The sequence below is a fragment of the Chamaea fasciata genome, unplaced genomic scaffold, assembly GCF_029207755.1.
Source record: "Chamaea fasciata isolate MVZ Bird 193981 ecotype frontalis unplaced genomic scaffold, bChaFas1.0.hap1 SCAF_1, whole genome shotgun sequence".
NCBI classification, from domain to species: Eukaryota; Metazoa; Chordata; class Aves; order Passeriformes; family Sylviidae; genus Chamaea; species Chamaea fasciata.
Genome location: NW_027094086.1, coordinates 39,381,992 through 39,402,793, shown reverse-complemented (window position 1 = coordinate 39,402,793; position 20,802 = coordinate 39,381,992). Strand labels below are relative to the sequence as shown.

At 37.5% G+C, this 20,802-nt stretch overlaps 1 protein-coding gene across 1 annotated transcript in view; it reads left to right on the top strand.

Annotated features, from left to right (window-relative positions):
- The window catches only part of XKR4 (XK related 4), a 218,896-nt gene extending 198,711 nt beyond the window's left edge, over positions 1–20,185 (top strand). The window contains exon 3 of the mRNA XM_066181244.1: positions 17,921–20,185. Within this exon, the coding sequence (XP_066037341.1) occupies positions 17,921–18,867 (947 nt within the window). The 3' untranslated portion in view covers positions 18,868–20,185. The remainder of the gene's footprint in view (positions 1–17,920) is intronic.
- Positions 20,186–20,802: the final 617 nt, after the last annotated feature.

Here is a 20,802-nt window from a genome sequence, read left to right as displayed (position 1 = left end):
GGGTGATTATGTAAGTGTCTGACTTCAAAAGTGCAAAGGGTTCTTTCATTAATTTCATCCTGGGAAACGAAAAATGAGCGAGCTACCTATATTAGCAACTTATTTAATTAATTGACATTTTTGCCAAGATATGTGGTGTTTGCTTTTCAAGATGTAAAGGCATCCTGTGCTGTGGATGCCTGCTGCATCAAGCACACCTGGATTGGCATCCCATTTTTCCTCAGTTCTGTTATCATGCATGCCTTATAAAGTCATTTATTATACAAATTGGCTACTTGAGTTCCTTTTCCTGGATAGTGTTTGCATTTTTAAAATGCAGTGTGGAGTGTTTGCTCATTAGTCAGTATTTTTTAGCTGTCACTCAAAATGGCTGCATGACTTGATTCCCTTCTGGTTAAAAAAATATTAACAGAGAAGCTGCCAGTCAAGTTTACCAAACAGTCCAACAATAGAAAAACTGCAAGCCCAGAATATTCTCCGGTTTCTGTAATTATACACTGAACAGAGTAATAGAATAATTGGCATTCATTACATGAGTTCAAGTGTTCACATTATAGACTTCTATTTTGAGGACATTATTACCATGCAGTAATAATTTAGTTCAGGTTGGTGATACCTAGAACACAATAGCTTTTGTCGAGTTAGGGAAATTTCTTAATATTCTGCTTGCAAATACGCCAGTAAAACTGCTGCTTAATTCCTAAAGATGCAAAAGAAATTTTTAAAGACAAGTAGCAAATCTTGAATATTTCAGAAAATAACTGATCTAAGCAAATATCCTTATTTAGACAGTGCTGCTATTAAATTGCTATTTAAGCATCAGAGTATATACCTGTATAGCTCAGAAGTTCCAGATGTGGATGTGGAATGTGCCATTGGCCAAAAATAATAAATTCAAGTTGCAATGTTTGATTGACTAATTGTACTGAGTATGTCAGAAAAGATATTTTTATAAGGCCCATAAGGGTTTAGTGAACCAAATTGCTCTAATGACCTATAGAATTTATGCTCATAAATACCCAGTCCTTGAGATTCTCAGATGAGGAAAGCCATTGGAATTTTATGCCTCTGCAAAACAAATCTAAGAAGAATTAATTCACCTAACAGTTATTGCCAGTGAAGTAGCACGAGACCCGTTAGAAATTTGTATACACAAACGTGAAGTCCTGAACAAGTGTATCACCCCTGTGATAATCTTGTGAATGGCATCTAAGATTGGAAAAACTCCAGGATAACGTCTCTCATACTCACCCAAAGCATGCCGTTGTTTGCAGCAGGAGTTCTCAGCATGCTTGTAACACAGTGGTTAACCACTGTTTTGGGTGAGCACAGGCACAAAGCATCACCTCCAGCTATAAGAAGATAAACTAGATAAAGCACTGCTTGATCTACAATGTAGAAAGCTCCTCAGTTGGTAAGATAGCTTGATTTATATAGCTCTTGAGAAATGGCAGTTCTGATAATTCTGAATTGTGGTTGCTAGCCAAGTGCTTGAAAGAATGAAATAAATACCTGTCACTGCCCACAACTGTAAAAAACATAATTCAAAAACATTCTCTCCTTCATGCTTTCACCTATTGTCAAAGTCCAGTTGCCTTTGATAGATTAAGGGGGACTCAACTGGCTTCCAAAATATACAAGTTATATATTTTTCAGTAAACTGATTGCTCAGGAAAGAAGTTTCCAAAGTTGGATATCTTTTCGGTAAACTGATTGCTCAGGAAAGAAGGAAAGATCTGAAGATCCAGCTCAATGCTGATGAGCCAATGTCTGCAGTGCAGGCACAGATTGTAGTGCTGGCTCATGGGCGGTGGTGCTCGAGTCCACTGATAAGCACAGTACCAATGCAGGCAGATAATTTGCCTGCATAATAAATAATAAATAAATAACGCTGGTAATAAATTTCAGTGTTTGAAAGTTTAGCCAAGGAGTCTGCTGCAAAGTGGTACTGAGGTGCCATTGAAGCCATGCTCTTTGTGCCTGGGATAATAGACTCTGCTTTAAAACTCCTGGGTTCCTACTCTTGAAAAGGCTTTGTAGGTTGATATTTCAGGCAAATCATTCAGTTCCTTTTTCCCTGGTTCATGCATCAGGAAAATGGATGTCATACTGACATTCTTCATCAGCTATTTTAAGAATAATGCAATGACTACAGGGAATACTAAAATATTTTGAGAAAAGGTGTTAGATCTGCAAAGAATTGTTAAAAGTCCCATTCACGAGAACATGCACATTCTGGGAGCTAACTTTGCTCCTCTTGAAGAGCTTAGAGGAATACAATGGAGCTATAAGGGGAAATTTTGTCACCTTTTCAGCATGGATAAAGGAGAGGGAATCTAATACTGGGGACAGAAATAATGTATTTTACTAACTGAATATTGTTAGACATCATTTTTTGTATGAACATCACTTGCATTTCCCAGAAGCCTCTGAGGTACTCAGTTTATGAACTCTTTGCACTGAGAATAGGCTGTGTTGAGATCATGCCTATGACTTTATCTATTTTAATGTTAAATTATGAATTTATGGATCTAGGTATTTTGTGAATAGCATAAATTATTTTAATGCAGACAGGAACACAGTGTGGCAGCAAATAATTACAAATGTATTCCTGCAGTCTAAGGAACTTTACCTGATTACTTGCCTATTGTATTCAGAGTCTCCTCACCTCATTATGAGAAAGAGAGGTAATAAAAATGTATAGAAGCACAGGGCAGGGGTTATTCTGATGACATAATTTAGGAAATAGGAGTGCTAGTCAGAACAGAAGAAAGTGAATTGAAATGCCCTAGAAAATGAAGGCTGCTTTAGAAAAACTAGGAAGCAGTGAACATCCTTGCTGGCTTGATAGTTACCCACACAAGCAGACCTTTGTCCTCAATATGACATCTTGTATTAAAATATGAGGCAGATAACACTGCTAAAACTTTCTTTAAAATTAAGAAAAATATTAGTTTCCTCTGAAATTCATTGCTGTAGCAGGATCTTTTACCAAAGAAAATTTTAAAAAATAACGACACTTAACAGGACTTTAAAAAACCCTGTCTGTTCAAGGAAAGCAGATGAGCTGTCTTGGGGGAAAGCCTGAAGAACAGCAAATAGGTGCAACCTGTGTGTAACTACACACAGGCTGGAAATCAGAGCGGTGAGTTGCTGGGACAGGATGCTGCTGCCAAGAGGAGTGAGCATGGAGGGGCAGCTGTTTATGGTGGACCACAACACATTCCTGAACCAGACAGCTCTGATCTCAATGCTCCAGCCATCAAGAGGTTTTATCTAAATGCAGCTGCCTGGGCACCCTGTCCCAGCGCTGGGATGGGTAAAGGATGTGGATACCAGATGAGATGGACGTAGGAAGAGGGCTAAGAGTCTGGAGCACCTCTACAGAAAACAAATACATGAGCTGGGAAACTGGCAGGAAAGTAAGAAATGTAAGTAGCATCATGAGAAAAGCAGTTTGAAAACCTTGCAGATGAGGTGACAAAGAGAAAAGAAAGGTGTCTCAGGGAGCATTTGGGAGGGAGGTGATGCTGAATCCTTTTGGGGTCAGAAACAGTAGAAGGAAAATATGTAGAACTGAAATGGACAAGATGTTTAATCTATGGCTTATGGTAGCTATTTTGTGACAGGAGAAGGAAGAGTTGAGTATCTCAGAAAGATAAATTAAATCAGACTCTTTCCCCTTGACAGACATTGCTTTTCAAGAACAGAATAAGGAAAATATCTAAATAACTTTGTATTCATATACTGTTCAAAATAAAATTTCTGTCTCCTGTTTCCCAGATCAGGTTAGGATTTTAAAAAAACTAAATAATTATAGTATACTAGGTTATTTCAAAAGCATTACATTTATTCCTTATATCAATGCCCATAATATGTTGTTTCAAAACAGCCAGAAATACCAATAGAAAAATCTGAATCTCATTACAGTATAACCAGCCAGAAGTGCTAAGAGTTCAAATTAAATGCTAGGAGCTCTAAATATAATTTATCTTGGTATCTTAACACTAAAACTTGTAGAGGAATAGGGACAATCTAGATGCACACTGAATGGATTTCTTATTAATGTGAAATATTTTTTCCCACCAGTGCCAGAGTGTTTGGGGAAAGGTATTTTGCATATGCTCTAGCAAGAACGACAATTATTAAAAAACAAACAAAAAAATTGCCTAACCTATTTACTTCATCTCTGTGTGGAAGATCATTTACTCAAATAGATCAGGGCACTTTTTTTTTCTCTGACTGGGAATCTGAACTCTTTGAAGTGTATTTTCATATTACCTTTCAAATCTCAAAATGGGCTACTAGTTTGTCATGGTGTTGGTTTTGCTTCTTTGTTTGGCAGTGTTTATGAAATGGCTCAGAGGGCTTTCTATATGCTCTGTTTTCTAAAGAATAGTTTTGTTTATAATTGACTGAGAGGGACCGGTTTTCTAAGTGCAGTAGTAGCAGAGATAAGCTATTTTTCTGCAGGCTGAATCACGAGTCATTCATAGTTGCGCTTCCAAGAAAGCATCAAAGCTGAATGGAAATAACATATCATCACCTTCCCCCAGTTGAGGGCACACACACGGTCCTGTTTCTTCTCCAAATCAAAATTAATAAGGTGGACCAGAGTAAAGGTATTCTATTAGTTTAGTATATTCACCAGTAGGTTTACAAATACTACTTCTGGGCTTTTATCACTGGTTGATACTGCTGATGTTGAGAAAATACTGGATTTTTATATCAAATTGTTTACTTAGGTGACCGTTGTAAACTGAATGCTTTATTATTGTTATTATATTTGTTAAAATGTCCTAGTGATGTGAATTGATAACTTCTTGATCATCGCCATCATAAAAATGCCTTGCTAATCTGCTGTCACACTGTATCAAAAAACAATAAATCATATAAATATGAGGTATGCAGCTTACTGTCACTTCTCCCTTTGTGTCTGCAAAGAATCTGATTTACAGTCACACTGGTGTAAAACTAATACTCATTGATCTGCACTTCGAGGTAGATGTTCAGTAATCTTTAAAACATCTAAGTCTTCGAGTTCCTTTTGTGGGGCCCTCTTTGTGTTCTGTGTCCCGCCTGAGCTATATCATGTTCCAGCCTGGAGAACCCTGTTGTGTATGCCTTTAGATACTGAAACATTACATTTTAACAAAATATTGGAGAAGTAGATGAGGTCAAGAGAAGGAGAGTGTCTGTTAATATATGTTCTTCAAGCAGCAAAAATAACGAAGCCTCATTTCCTGCCTTAACCACTACTCTGAAATATATATCCATTTTTTTCTCAGATCCCCTGGTTGTCACACTGTGCTGCTCACTCCCTGCTTTATTCTGAGTTTTCTCTCATGACTTTGCGTTTGGATGGCTAAGAGGCAATATCTGCTGGGATTAGCTCAAAGTTACATCTTTGTGAATTTGCCAGCTGCCGGGGACATATTTATTCACTTACTAATTGGTCCCTAGCTGTTGCAATAAAAATGCCTGAAGGCATAAAAATGCCTGAAATTCAGGCATAAAAATGAAATGCCTGAAGTCCACTATAAGTGGGAACATTTCTTTGGGCCCTTCTCTAGCTGCCATCTTCCCTAAATTTCACAGAATTTAGCATCTTTGAGACATCTGTTTCTGTGTCAAATTCTGTTGGAATTAGTTGGTCATTCTTAACAATTGCCATGGAGCAGAGTGATGTGCAGATGCATAAAGAAACAAATCTAAAGATTTTAAAAGGAAGTGTACATGGAAGCAAACATTAGTATAAATCATCCTGACTTTAATTCAGCAGAAAATAATAGAAATATCAACTGTGTACTCAGGTAACAAAGAATTAGAAGTGAGATGGTAGAATTCTGCAAACCTTTTTTGTTCTTGGATATCAGGTCGTGTTATCCAGACCTGTTATCGTTCACTAACAAGCTCAGAAGTTAGAATGATGACAGCAACTATAATGAATAATGTACCAATATTTTTTTAAAGTTCATATGACTTCGAATCACATGAGATCTTGAAACAGGAAGGGGTTGAGCTCATATAACGTGTACTAAAATCTGTCATCTAGATGGATATGAAAATTGGGAAAGAATAAGAGAGGGAGTGCTCAGGAGTACCTGCTAAATGCCTGTCCTTGCTCTCATCTTGTTTGACAGCCTTATGGATGATGACAGGTATCATTTGCCAGCTGTGTTTCCAGTGACTGGCATTTCCAGGCTTTGCACAGAGATGTGAGGGTAGCTAGGAGTGCTTAGGACAACTGCCATCACAGGCCGATCTGACTGATCGGCCAAAATATTCACAACCAACTAATTACAGTTTAATACAGAAAAGTGTATTTTACAACACAGACTACACCCATTGGATAGGAAATTCTCTGTTTTAGAAAACAATAATTCAGAAGATGGCATAGCAGGAGAGATGAGACCTGTTTTGTGAGATCTCAGTGTCAAGTTGAGGATTTGATTTATATTGATCCATGGATGAAGAGAAAAAAATACAGTAGATACATTAAAAAGATCAAACCACTTTGAACACTACCAATAAGACCACTGTGCCCTGTTCTGTGACTCACCCTTCCAGGAGGAAGGAGCTACTCAAGGAAATTCAAAGGACAGGAAAAAAGTGGTCTCAGAGACCATCAACCAACCATTGGCATATAAATCTTTTAGGAACACATAAGCCTAGAATATTGGGGAAAAGTTGAAGAAGTAATTCAGTCTCTCTCTCTGGGTACTTATACATTTGGACAAAAAAAAAAGCTTAGTGACAGGAGCCAGGTTAACTTTTCAATCTTCTAGACAAGCAGCAGAAATAGAAATTAGATTCATTTACACTTGCAACAAGGTACAAATTTTTGGCACAAGCCACAGGTAAATATTGGAAAAGCTTTTCAGAGGAAATTTTGAGTCATTATTTTGCTTGGTATATTCAAATTGCACCAGTTTTTCTGTCTGCATGTAGTATATAACTCTAAATATGCCATACATACAGAATGTGTGTAATACTTACCTGCATATATCATGTGTATATATTCCAGCTATAGCAAACAAAGGTAGATAGATATAGCTGTAGAGCTTCCTTAGTGATAATAAATAACTTTGCAACTAATATTGAAGACAAAGATGTAAATATGAGACCTAAAATAATCCAAGCATGGCATAAGCTGGAAGCAGAATTCATTTCCAGAATATACTGAATATTCTTCAAAACAGTTTGTTAGACTTTGCTTCAATTTACATTATCTTCACAGGAGGTGAAAATATGGATTTTCTTTTGAGGTGGAGAAGAAGAGGTTAGTGATTGCTTTTCCACTAACAGAAAAATAAGTCTGTTTAATGAATTACTGTGAAAATACACTTGAACTTTTTCCAAGTGAAAGAAACGTAGCAAAGAATTTGATCGAAAGGCAACTTCTTCATGTACTAACATGAGCTAACAGTTCTAGTTTTTCCTTTGCTAAGTGGGATTGAACAAATACTAAATTGATTTCTTTTTCAGAGTGACACTAATTGTGTTTTTTTCCCAGAGCACCATATCAGGCATTACCCTCAATATCTTAGAGAACTTTAAAATGCAAACACAAAAAAATGCTACATATACAAAATAATTCTTTGACGAATGGTGTCAAACAAGGTACTAACTTCAGACCATTTATAATGATCAAGTGGGAGAAATATCAGTTCCTTAAAGAGGGCTGAAATTTATCCCCCTTCAGAGAGCCAATATGAGCCTATGAACCACTGAAAGTCAATCCTAAAGTCATGACTTAGGGAGATTTAAGGGCCCCATGCTATCTCTGTGTGGCGTCAATACTTTTTTGCCAGTGACCTCGTCCCTGGTTATTGATTTGTAATGAAACTTGGGATAAGATATTTGGGATATTTTTAATGCCAAAATGCATCTTGGCTTCTAGTCGTCTGTGTTGCATGCTGGCCATAGCTAGTGCAATATCAAAAAAAAAAAAAAAAAAAGATCTCTGGTGTGTTTGAAATAGTGATTTAGCCCTTTCTTTTCCAAATCCTCAGCAGACATTTCTAGAGCCAGTGATAGTGCTATTTGTAGTTTAGGATACTTACTAACTTACTGTGTCTTGAAAAAATTACTCAGAAGAGATAGTTTGAATTTGCAGATACTATTTCTGATATGTTCCACCATATTGCAGCCAGTATGATCATTTCAAGTTGTTTTGCTTGTGGGATGCTTGTGGAAAACACATCAGAAATCTTGGTTAGTAGTAAAAATCTATATCTTTCACCAGCTTATTTCAGGCTTAGGAAAATTGTCTTCAGCTATTTAGTACTGAAGGCTTCTGAGTTAAAAACCTATGCCCTGGAAACCTTTAATTTTTAGAACTCTGAAGGTCCATGAAATATTATGCGGAAGTCATTTGAACCCTACAGGACTTCAGCCAAATCAATGGCTGAAAACCAAAGGTAGATAAATTCAGACTGGGGAAAAAAAAAAAAAAAGTGCATATTTAAAGGCAAATATCCCTCAGAAGGATGGTTTGTCCCTTGTTTGAAACTTCTAAATTCTTACGTCTTCGAACACAATTATAGGATTCACTCAGTGTTCACAATGCAATGCTCTGTGGCTTGCATTTTACACCAACTTTTATTGTCCTATCTCACTCTCAATATATCTCTACATCTATGAAGCATATTACTCAAGTATCAAATTTTTTACATGTTTTACTAAAAAAAAAAATAAGATGGTGAATTTGTTGTGACTATATTAAACTAAAACAAAAATTTTTATAGGTACTTCCTTTTCCAGAATTTGTACATTTCTCTACAGGCAGTGAAAACCTGTATTTTTGTAGTAACCTTCCAATTCTCACAGGTATTTGGTGCATTCTGCTCCCACATCCTCTCATTAAATCTCAGGAAATAACGTGACAGCTTTGATATTCTCAGACATCCATTTTTGAGTCAGCCAGTACATTGTAGGTCACTGGCAGGTGTCAAGATACCCTTCAGAGGAAAGAGGGTTTACAGAATTTTGAGGAATGTTTCATGTATCCCTGTGCAAGGACAAAATCATTTCCTTGAGTGGTCCTGGAAGGAACAGGCACAACCTGGCCCTTAAAGCCATGACCATATGTACAGTTTGTGCATGCAAAAATATACTGGTGTGAGGTCATTCATGTGGTGTGTTGACCTTGGACTGCAGTCAGACTCCCACCCAGGTATTCATATACTCTGCTTCCTCAGCAGGACAGGGTGAGAAAAGAGGATAAAAAACCTTGTGGGTTGGGCTAAAGGCAGGGAGGTACTTTACCAGTTACAACCACAGGCAAAACAGATTCAAATTTTAATATAATTTATTGCCAGTAAAAGCACACATGGATAATGAGACACACAGATAAATTAAAGCAAGATTTCCCCACTGTATTCCCTTTTTACCAGAATAAATTTCATTCTTGCATCCCTGACCCTTCTGCCTTCCCCTTCCATGAGGAACAGGATAATGGAGAATGGGGAATTGCAGTCAGTCCATACCATTTTTTCTCTCCTGCTTCCTTCTCCTTACACTTTTCCTCTGCTTCAGCACAGCATCCCTCCTACAAAGTACAGTTCCTTCAAGATAAAACAGCTCCAGTGTGGGCTCTCCAAAGGCCATATTTTTCCTTCAAGAAATATCCATGGGCAGCAGGCTGTACTCTCCATCATGGTCCTTCACAGACCGTGAGAAATTACCTGCTGTACCATGATTCTCTCCCAGAGATGCCTGGAGAACCTCATGCCCTTCCTTCTTCTCTCACCTTAGTGTTTACATGACTGCTCTCACATCCTTACTTTCACCCCTTCTCTCTGCCTATTAGACGTTTTTAAATGTCTGTTCTTAAATATGTTTTCCAGAGGCACCAACATACTGGCTGATGGGCTCAGCTGTGTCCTGTGATGGCTCACTTTGGAGCTGGCTGGAAACTGGCTGGAACACCTGGGTCCCACATGGGACAGGCTCTGACCTCTCCTCATGGAGGCCACTCCATGTGTCCCTCTGCCAACACTTGGGCACCTGAACCCAGTTAGAAAACAGTTAGAAAACTATTAAAAACCAGTTTCATGAAAAATTGATTAGGAAACCAATACTGTTTGTAGCACCACCATGCTTTCACTTCAACAGATTTATTTCTGAATTTTATGCCATTTCAATTCTTGTTTTGTATTGTTGCTCTGACAGTTGTTAGTCCAGAGTTTTACTGTCTTGCCCTTTTTTGATGTGTGGGTTCAGTCCACACCTGCAGCAATGCCAAGCCAGCCACCAACGTCCGGCAGGCCCCTGCCCTGTGAGCTGAGAAGGATGGCATACAAACCTTGGGGCAGGTGACACAGTGACTTTGCAAAAGAAACAAATGCTAATACTAATTTTCTCCCTGTTCATGCTTATGCACTCTCACAGACTAAGTACTATATATATATATATAAAAATATATATAATTGTGTGTTCTTTAATAGAAGACTTAATCTAAATGGCATTTACTGTATACACCTGTGGGGGGGGGGGGCATGGGGGGTTCACTTTAATATTTCTCCAAAGCATTTCCAATAAAAAGAGTTCCAGTTGATCTTTTTAGATGCCATGGAATGAAAATCTATGTGGCTGGTTCCTCCAAATCAGTGAAACGCAAAAGCATAGAATTTGTACAGAAGCTGCATACGCAAAAGCATATAAAAGCTCAGCAGAACAGTACCGGTGAAATCACAGAAATGTGGACCAGCAAAAAGGCATTTCCTCAAGAGTTAAGTTCTAACAGGATTTTTCACATGTCTAGTAAACTCCATCTTTTTCTCTTTCTCCTGCTGGGTGTCAGGGAGAAGGGCTGCTGCTGCTGCCATTGGCACTGTAGAAGGTGTCCGTGCATGCAGTGCATTGGACAGAGCAGTGCAGGTGGAGCTGCCTCCCATAGATGGTGCCCTATATTTAACTTAGCATGAGGTTGTTGTGAGGTTTCTTAAGAGCTAATGGCAAGGTTTGTTCTGCTTGGGGTTGCTGTATCCTCCAAATAATCCCTTGATTTCTGTAAGCTACTTGCAGCAGGCTCAAGCCATTGAAATCCCTGAAATGTAGAAATTATGGAAATAAGCCTGGAGTCAGTGGGTATGTTTGTGCTGCACATACTTCACTGGAATAAAAGACACCAAATTAGCTAACAGACAAGGAGTCTAGCTGTGAAAGTACAGAATCTAAGTTTAGATTCCTAACAGGCAAAATGATCTCATGCTGTCTTGCCAAGCTTGGCAGCACACAGACTGCACTGCACACATGAGTACCAGGCGGTGTCACTGCCAGTGAGGGACTGGACTTGTTTGGTGGCTAATAAGGACTCCTAAACTGAAAGTTTTAAGTATAGCACACCTTTAGTAGAACAAGAAACTAACAAATCTTGAAAAAATGTAATTGAAAGGGAAGAGATCATCCAGCATGTGGGCTAGTAACTGGCCTCAGCGGTATTCTGGCAGTGAGACTTCCATTCAAGTATCTGAAAGAGCTGATTACTTCTACAGACAGAGGAGAAGGTAGTGAAGCTTTTGGTGTCCCTGAAGAAAGAGAGAACTCAGTTACTTACTGTGATCTTTTGAAAGACAGTAGAGCGCCATCTTTCATGGTTCTTATGGTCCCTGCGTACCAAGTTGCCTCTCTTTATCTGTGTTGATTTTATTCATCATTTCTAATACAAGTCCTGAAATATTAACAATAAAAACAGCAAAAAAGTTAGTTTGGATTCAGGGGCAAGGACAATAGGAAACTGTGCTTGATTTTGTCTTGAAACAAAATTATGACCATCATCCATGTCATAACCATTTAAAGCTATGACCAGGACTGCTGGTCACCAGAAGCTTCTCAACACTGTCTAACAGTTAGATTTGCTAAGGTGGATAAGACTCTGAGTGCAGTAAGAGATAAATCATTAGGCTGGTGTCCTGTACAGACCCTAACTGCTAAAGATACAGATAATAAGCCAAACTTTTCCAGTTAACCTTGGTCCTCTGTACAGAGTCCAAACCACTGCTGGTAAAAAATTAGGAGTAGGTAAAATGAATAAGGTTGAAAGTAACATAACCATAGAGTGTATCTCGATTTTCAGTGCAATGACAAGTTGTTGTGGAGGGGCAAATTAAAGAAGCAGCTGGAAGTTGTCTCACCAGAAGTGGCTATTGAAAGCAGTTGAGAGAAATCACAGGAGAAATTATTCCTATATATAGGCTAGCATGTTCTATGAGAATTCTGTAACACACAGGAGAAGTAACATCAGGTGTAATTCTGACTTACATTTCAACAAGGAAGAGTTCCTGTTGCCTGTTACGCTGCATTAATCCACCTCGATATGCAGTGGGAGAAAGTTAAGCTGAATGTTGGCAAGCTGGTGAAACCATCTATGTTGCCTTGAAAATCCCCAGCTATGAATGAAACCTGTGGCAAAAACTGTAAATTTGAACTACTGGAGACTCATCTACTGACACTCCTATGTTTCTGGGTAGCAAACAGTCTGAGAGTAGAACCACAGGAGTGGAACATTTCAGTCCGGTGCACTTTCAATCTAGACACAATCAGATATAGTGGGAGTTAAGGAAAAAGAAAAAAGTCCTTTTCTGACCTCAGGAAGGTTATTTCAGTTGAACAGAAAGCCTTTGATCTTGATTCAGGATAGCTAATATATGACAAACTTGCTGAATTGGGAAAGTAATAGGATTATTTTGGCCATCTGTTTATGGGGAAATAGCCCAGGTGAGGGTAAGAGTTTGTATTGTTGTCCCTTTATAAAATAAGAATGCATGAAATGAAAGTAAGATTCGTATTTAGGTTTCATCTCATGATATTGTTCAGGCAATGAGATCCATGAGCATGAAACACATACTGATGACCTGGACACATGGCCCTTGGTATGACCAAAAGCTCCCCTTAAAGCTTTCAAAGCCTCCTGTGTACTAAACCACATATGGAAGCACAGTATGTACAGCATAACATACATCGCTGTGATACACTGTGTTTGGGAAGAAAAGAATAGGTGAAGAAACCCACAGACTATTGCCAAGCTGCCTGCAAGGCTGCCTCCACGTGAATCTTTAGCTTGTGCCTATACTTGCAGAGCAGCATGGCAAAAAATGTGTAAATATAGCAAGACATTTTCTGAAGCTTGGGGGATGTAGTCGTGATATGCTGTTTTCTAAAGGACTAAGATATGAATATTCGAGATCCTTGGCTTTAGTTCAGAGAAGCACCTGGAAGCTTGGATGCATGTAATGTCACTTCTCCAGCTGAGAAGGAAAATCAAAAAATAGGCTTTCTTAAAATAATGTTTCAAAGTCTCAAATCCCAGGCAACGTTGTCACACCTAGATGTCCTGTTGCATTTGGTATTCCTGCTTTTAGATGAATTTACTCCTGGAAATGGTGAGATGAGTACAAGTTTTAAAAGAAGGATGAAGCAGACAGATTCCTTGGCAGGAGTTTGATTTCTGAAATCAGGTTGAATGTCAAGGAGCACTTTCTCTGATCAATTCATTCATTTGTAGGGTTTCCAGCTGACTCAAGCTGTTCTGTCCTTACATAAAGGACAATAAATCCTTTATAGGATTTATGTACTGATATGATTAGAAAAAAGTCATTTATGGACCTGGATATATCTTTAATCTTTCAAGTCCAGATCACATTTCTAACAAATGCCATTGAGAATAATTGCTTTGATTCTCATCTAGTTGTTCAAACTTGCTTGCTTCATTGAAACAAGATTACATTTGTGAATGTATACATTATCTTTTCCCTCATATGTGTTTGCTTTCACTTACGAAAGTCATGTGTGTGAGTTTTTTATCTTGTATTTAAGGAGCTGTAGTTGGCTGTAGTGTGTTATGGATATTTAAAGTATCCATACAGAAATGCCACAGTCTATAAAATGCAGGAATGTATCATATATGGACAAATTAATAATTTCAGGGAAAGAAATTAAAATTATGATTCAATCAAAGAAATTCTGTTCTTTATCAGACAGAAAGTCTGATAGACTCTCACTATGTTAAGAACATCTGAAAGTCATGTGTAATTAAAAATATGTCATTCCTTTATACAAATAATATAATTAAGTAATGCCAACCATTCACAGAATAAAACAGGTTAAACTGTATTTTTCTCTCAAAACGGATTATAATTAGTTCCTGGCAGAACGTTGTCCTGATACAATGCACTATTTTATTGCTGTTGTGACTATTGTGGATGGGCTATACTGCAAAGGCTGAAAGTGGTATGTACACTCCCACTGTTTTGCTATTTAAGTATTCCAGGTGTCCACTTTAGAACCATACAAAAGCACCCTTTTTCCTCTGCAAAGCCTGCATTTCTTTCCTCTTCAGGACAGAAATTTAGAGATCAGATCATATACTGGGGAAAATGTTTAAAGGTTCATCTTTAGAAAAGAAAGAAACAGGAACATGCATTCCTGCTTCCCAAGGCCATTTTAGAGAATTTCTGCTTTCCAGTTCTTGTAACAGTCTGTAGTGGGTGAGCATATAATTGCTGGTGTACATATTCATTGGGAATGGCTATTTAATCTTAATTTCTGAGATCAAGACCCTAAATACAAGACTGTCATAGTGCAATAGAGTCAAATACACCAGAAAGCTGCTGCAAGTGCACCCAAAAAGTGTGCAGACACTGCATAAAAGCAAATGGGAAAGCTGGTTCTTGTTCTTCACGAACAGTGGCTCCACAGATATTGTCCAATCTCTTTTCATTCCTGAGTGGCAAATAGGTCTTCCTGGCTGCACCTGCATTGCTAAAATTTTTGTTTGATAGCAATAGAAATTTATTTTAGTTCCTCTTTGAAATAGGGATAAAGAGGTTTATATGAACATATACTCAGTAAATGCATCAATATGTTCTAATTAATGACTTATCCATTCAGTGCTACAATAATTCACTTTATTTCTAACCATACCCAGTGAATTATTTATATAGTGTCATTTATTAGCAAACCACCATTTGCATCACTTTTACATCATTCTTCTCATTATTAATTTACTTTTAGTAATTCTTTAGTGCTTGGTCTCATCAACAAAGAAAAATGGATGAAGCCCATGAAGCATTTCACTTTATCCTAATTCTATACCCCTAATACCATTGCCAATAGCCAAGAGCAGATACATAATAAATTAACTGGCAATTCTTCCGTTTTGTACATTCCCTTGTCTCCTTTTCTCTCCTGTGTGCCAGTATCCTTGAGTTTGTGCTGTAAAAGCAGAGGATGATTCCCTATAAATGACTATCTATATAACAGAATTACATAGCTATTGTACTTGCTTCTTTATGTCCCAGACAATGACTATGAATTAATTAGCATTAGAACAGTGGAAATTCCTGTGAATTTAACATTGTATTCTGTGTGCATTATTGAATGATTTTACACTTCCTAATGCAAAACTGATGATATCTCCACAAACCTCTGGGGGAGTGTGTAAGGTCATTAAAGTTAGATTTGCAAAGAAAATATATGGATTTCTCACTCACATTCTTTTTTCCTGTGCTGATAATGCTATTATTGAGTTCTTGTTCAGAGTGGCTTGTTTGTATTGAAAGATTCTTTATCCTGTTCATCTACCTTTCCCAACTTTTCATTTCATGAGGGAAATGAACTGTGTTTTTTCAATACTTAAAACATTCCTAGAGGAAAACAAGAACTTACATTTTCAGCTCCCAGGGTTGTCATCAGAGATAATGGGTACAGAAAGGCAGCTCAGTGTGAAAAAGCAAATATACATGTCAGAAATGAAAACACCAATTTATATCATGTCTCTTTCCTGTCTTCATTGCTGATAGGTTATTTTCTCCATGAAGGAAGATTCTAGAAGTAACTTTGGTGGTTCTTCTGTGCAGGCATCTGCATGGGAAGAAAAATTATGAAGTTTTATTAAAAATTCTCCCTGGAATTTTAAGTTTGCTCTATATTTCTGCTGATTTTTTGTTATTATTTTTATTTTTAAAACGAAGGGATTTTCAATTCATGGATTCATGGGAGCTCACAACATTATTAGCACTCTGCCAGAGAGGGAGAAACACTGGCAAACACAATCCCTGATGAAAGCAATGAATCTCTCAATACTACTTACTGAGCAATATTTTAGTGTGTTAAGCCAAGAGAATTGTTCAAATGGATTTTATCTCCATAACTTATTTTTTATCTCTTTTCAAAAAAACTTTTTTTTCTTTCAAAGTAAATAGCAGCATGTATTTAGGCTTTAAAATACCATTTTCTATTAATACAACTTCCTAAAATTTATACTATTAAGTAATATATTCTTGATTGTTAAGTTCTAAAGAAAGCTTTTTAATAGGGAAGAAAAATACCAGCTATGCATCCAGAACTAAAGGTTGTTGAAATAATTAAACAGCTTTTAACAGCAAACAAAAGAATTGTTTTCTTCATGTCAGTTTGATTTACTTCAATAACTAGTTCAAAGTTAAGGAACTGTTTAGAAATAGAATAGACTGAAGCATCATTATCTTTAAATGGTCTATGAATAAATTCTCAGTCTGGCATCCTGAGACTTATGAATTCATTCATTATCTGTATGTAAAATTAGCTTCGCTAGTAAACCAGTCTTAGGTATAAAATGCTTGATACATTTTTCCTCTGTATACATTTATTGCAATTTTATTTAAATAATAAATACGCTTGAAAGGCAAGGATTTTGCATTTCAATTGCAATTCCCATTTCCATCCAAAGCAGCTGGATACAAGTCGTTAGCAAATAAAAATTAATCTTCTAGTAAAGAAGAATTATCTTTCATTTCTACCCGAATGCTATGTAAGTATTTATCATTTGAATAATTATGCTGAACTATACCATTTTTGAAATGGGAATGTAAGGTGTTTTTCTGGTAGTGTATGGAAGCAACAGATTAGTTTAAAAGTCAGATTCATTTCAAACTAACTTTTTTTTTCCCTTAAATTTACCTACTGACAAGAATCAAATTCCCTTGAGGAGAAAAGAATAATACACATTTAAAATAAGCATAGAAAGGTCTGTGGTTTAAACAATTGTTCTACAGTTTTTGAATCTTCACAAAACTACTGTTTCAAATCTTATGAGAAATAATTTCATGTTGAATGCTTTAAATATTTGTCAAATTTTACTACAATATTTTAGATTAGGGCCATGTAAATAGGCAATTCTGTGATATATTGGAGATAGAATGGCTATATAAATTAAAATATATAGCCCCCCTACTTTAGGAGCATCTTTACTCACAATTTTAATTCAGTAAAAAAATCCAACATTTTTAGAATAAATTTAATTTTCAGCTGAAAGAAAATTAGTTCTGACATTTTCTACTTGTTGAAATTCTGTTTAAAAATGGTGAAAATATCTAAATGGGCATTTTTTTTCCCTCAGCAAGAGCAAGGCAGACAGTTTAAATTTTGATGTAACAAGACTGACATAAATTTATTTTTAAAATGTAGATTTATGCTCACATTATTATTGATTTAGTTTATATGTAGATGATGCTGGCATTTTAATTAGAAAGACTTGGTTGTTTTATATTAGGCTTCTTTAATGACTTTTCAAAATCAGAAAATTCATATTCTTTCTTGAAAACAATAACCACAGTAGGTCCCCTTAGATCACAGATCTGACAGAGACACCTATTCCCGACTTGCTCAAAGTTGTGAATGAATTAATTAGTTTCAAATATGTAATTGCTAGGGAAGAACGGCAGACTGTGGTTTACCAGCTGCTCTTGTTTGTGTGTATCCAGCATCGGGCAATGAAATCTCAGCAGCAGAGGTTCATTTCTCTGAGCTAAAGGAGAAGGAAGAGGTTTTATTGTGCCAGTGGTGGAGAACATTTAAAGCAGCAAGGATCTCACTGTTTTCAGCCAAGTGCTGACATACTTATTATGCCTTAACTGCATCTCCTGTTTCCTCCTAGGTCTTACTGCTGCAGCATCCCTTGTATCCCTGGCCTGGGCTTTGGCTTCCTACCAAAAGGCCCTCCGTGACTCCCGCGATGACAAGAAACCCATCAGTTATATGGCTGTTATAATCCAGTTTTGCTGGCATTTCTTCACGATTGCAGCAAGGGTCATTACTTTTGCCCTGTTTGCCTCGGTTTTCCAGCTGTACTTTGGGATCTTCATCGTGCTGCACTGGTGCATCATGACCTTCTGGATCGTTCACTGCGAGACAGAATTTTGCATCACTAAGTGGGAGGAGATAGTTTTTGACATGGTTGTTGGGATAATCTATATCTTCAGCTGGTTCAATGTCAAGGAAGGAAGGACACGCTGTAGGCTTTTCATTTACTATTTTGTCATCCTTTTAGAAAACACCGCCTTGAGTGTTCTCTGGTATCTGTACAAGGCCCCTCCGATCTCTGATGCATTTGCCATACCAGCACTGTGTGTAGTGTTCAGCAGCTTTTTAACAGGCATTGTTTTTATGCTAATGTACTATGCCTTCTTTCACCCCAATGGACCAAGGTTTGGGCAGTCACCAAGCTGTGCTTGTGAGGACCCTGCCGCTGCCTTCACCCTTCCTCCAGAAGTGGCCACAAGCACACTACGCTCCATCTCCAACAACCGGAGCGTCACGAGCGAGCGGGATCAAAAATTCGCAGAGAGGGATGGGTGTGTGCCTGTGTTTCAGGTGAGACCCACTGCACCCTCCACACCTTCATCCCGGCCACCAAGGATTGAGGAGTCTGTCATTAAAATCGATCTGTTCAGGAACAGGTACCCAGCGTGGGAGAGACACGTGTTGGACAGGAGCCTGAGGAAGGCCATCTTAGCGTTTGAATGTTCCCCTGCTCCTCCACGGCTACAGTATAAAGATGATGCCCTTATTCAGGAGCGCTTGGAATATGAAACCACATTGTAAACAAAGCAAAAACACAGCTTGAAGCAGCTCCAATGTTACAGTCCAAATTAAGGGTTGACAGTAGGGCTGTAGGAACAACTAAACTGCATACCACAAGTAGAGCAGCAAGCTATAGTGTTCTTAGTCTGGCCATCATCATGATTATCATTTGATCCACTGTGTGCAGTCTGTCTGCAGGACACTGATGCAGCAGCATCGTCTGAAAGCCTCAAAAAACCCCAAACCCCGACCCACACATACAAATCAGTCACATCAGCTGGGGGAACTCACCCACCACCCTTTACTGCTATGAAACTCTGACTGCACAGTACTTACAATCAAACCAATAAATAGGCTCTGACCAGAGCTTTCAACTTCAGCCAGTAGTGCATTTTATTTTAGAAATGACTGATTCATATTTCCATAGTCTGGCAAAAACAAAAACCCCACACCTTTTCAAAAATAACAAAACTGTAGCACACGGTGTTGCTGTTAGGAAAACTGTTTTCTGGGGCAAAAACAGGAGCTAAGTAGTCTTCAACACTCCCATAAATCAACCATTCAGGTTAGAATACATTTGCAAAATAGTTCTTAATTATAAAGAATCACGTTTATAAGGCTGTCAATGGAAAATAAACTAAATTCTGATTAATTAGGTCATTAAAATCAATACTACCAGAACTGTTTGTTTTCTGTGGAATTTCAAAATCTTTTTTAGATGCAATTTAACTTCTCGATGTTGTTTTCAACAGAAACTCTATGCAGCTCACTTCTGGTTTTGAGGAGAAATAAGGAGCTCTAGCACGTAGTGATATTCATTAAATGATAATCATGATTCAGTGTTCAATTTGAAAAAAAAAATGTAAAAGAACAAGGAAGTATAGTTTTCATATTCTAAACTTTTTGGAGGACCCCATTCAGATATTTCAGAAGAAACTACAAGGAGCTGAACACACTGAAACTCCTCTGTTTCAGGACTGAGAATGCATGATTCAGTGTGTGAATGTATGCAGGTGTGACAAGAGACTGACATGCCATACCCTTCTAGTGCCAAACATTTCAAGGTTGATATTGCCTGAGGGACACAACAAGTGGCACAAGCCCTACCAGAAAAAGAAGCAGGAAAGACCAACCAAGCTCTCAATGTATAGAGACAGCTCTGATTTTTCCCACCCAAGGTGAAAGTGATGTCTTTTAAAGGCTTTCAGCCACCTCTTAGTAAGTATATTCACTGAAATATAAAATAAACAAGTAATGTGGAAGAGCCTCTTCTACCTGTTCAAGACTGGTGTCCAAACGTGTCTAAAAATTAGAATGTCTTGTAATAGAGTGCTTTTGCTGCAAGCTTTTGGGTTTTAAATACCTCCCTATATCTAGTTGATGGTATTATCCTTTATGTTCAAAGTATCCCCTGATGGTGCTTTCAGATGCATTAAAGGTGCAAGTCAAAATTTGATAGTATTTTTTTTAAAGCTGGTGCAGAGTGAAAAACTCATGGATTATTTCAATATTTTTGTAAAGTAAAATATGGTATAAAGGGTTACTTTTTATAAACCTCAAATCTTTTAATACATTTCATTCTCTTTATAGCTTAGATTTTAATAATTGGTCCATGAATTTTATCAAATAGCTTTTGCAGGTTTACATAAAACCTGGTATTCACACATTATGGATTTTTTTTTGCAGTTGTAATGCCATATGAAAGCCTACATGGGTACTTTTAGAATACTCTATAAACTGTGGATCCTGCTTCAAATGTAAGTGGCTTGTAAAGACACCAAGTGATTCCATGAGAAACAATTTGCTATAACTATTTCCATCCATTTTAGGAGAGCGAAGCAGAACTGAAGAGTTACTGTTGTAAATGGCATTGTCAGGATGTAGAAGACCTGATAATTGGTATTGTAATCTTCACTGTCAGATATATCCAGTGTAGTCACTGCTGTGTATGCTGCT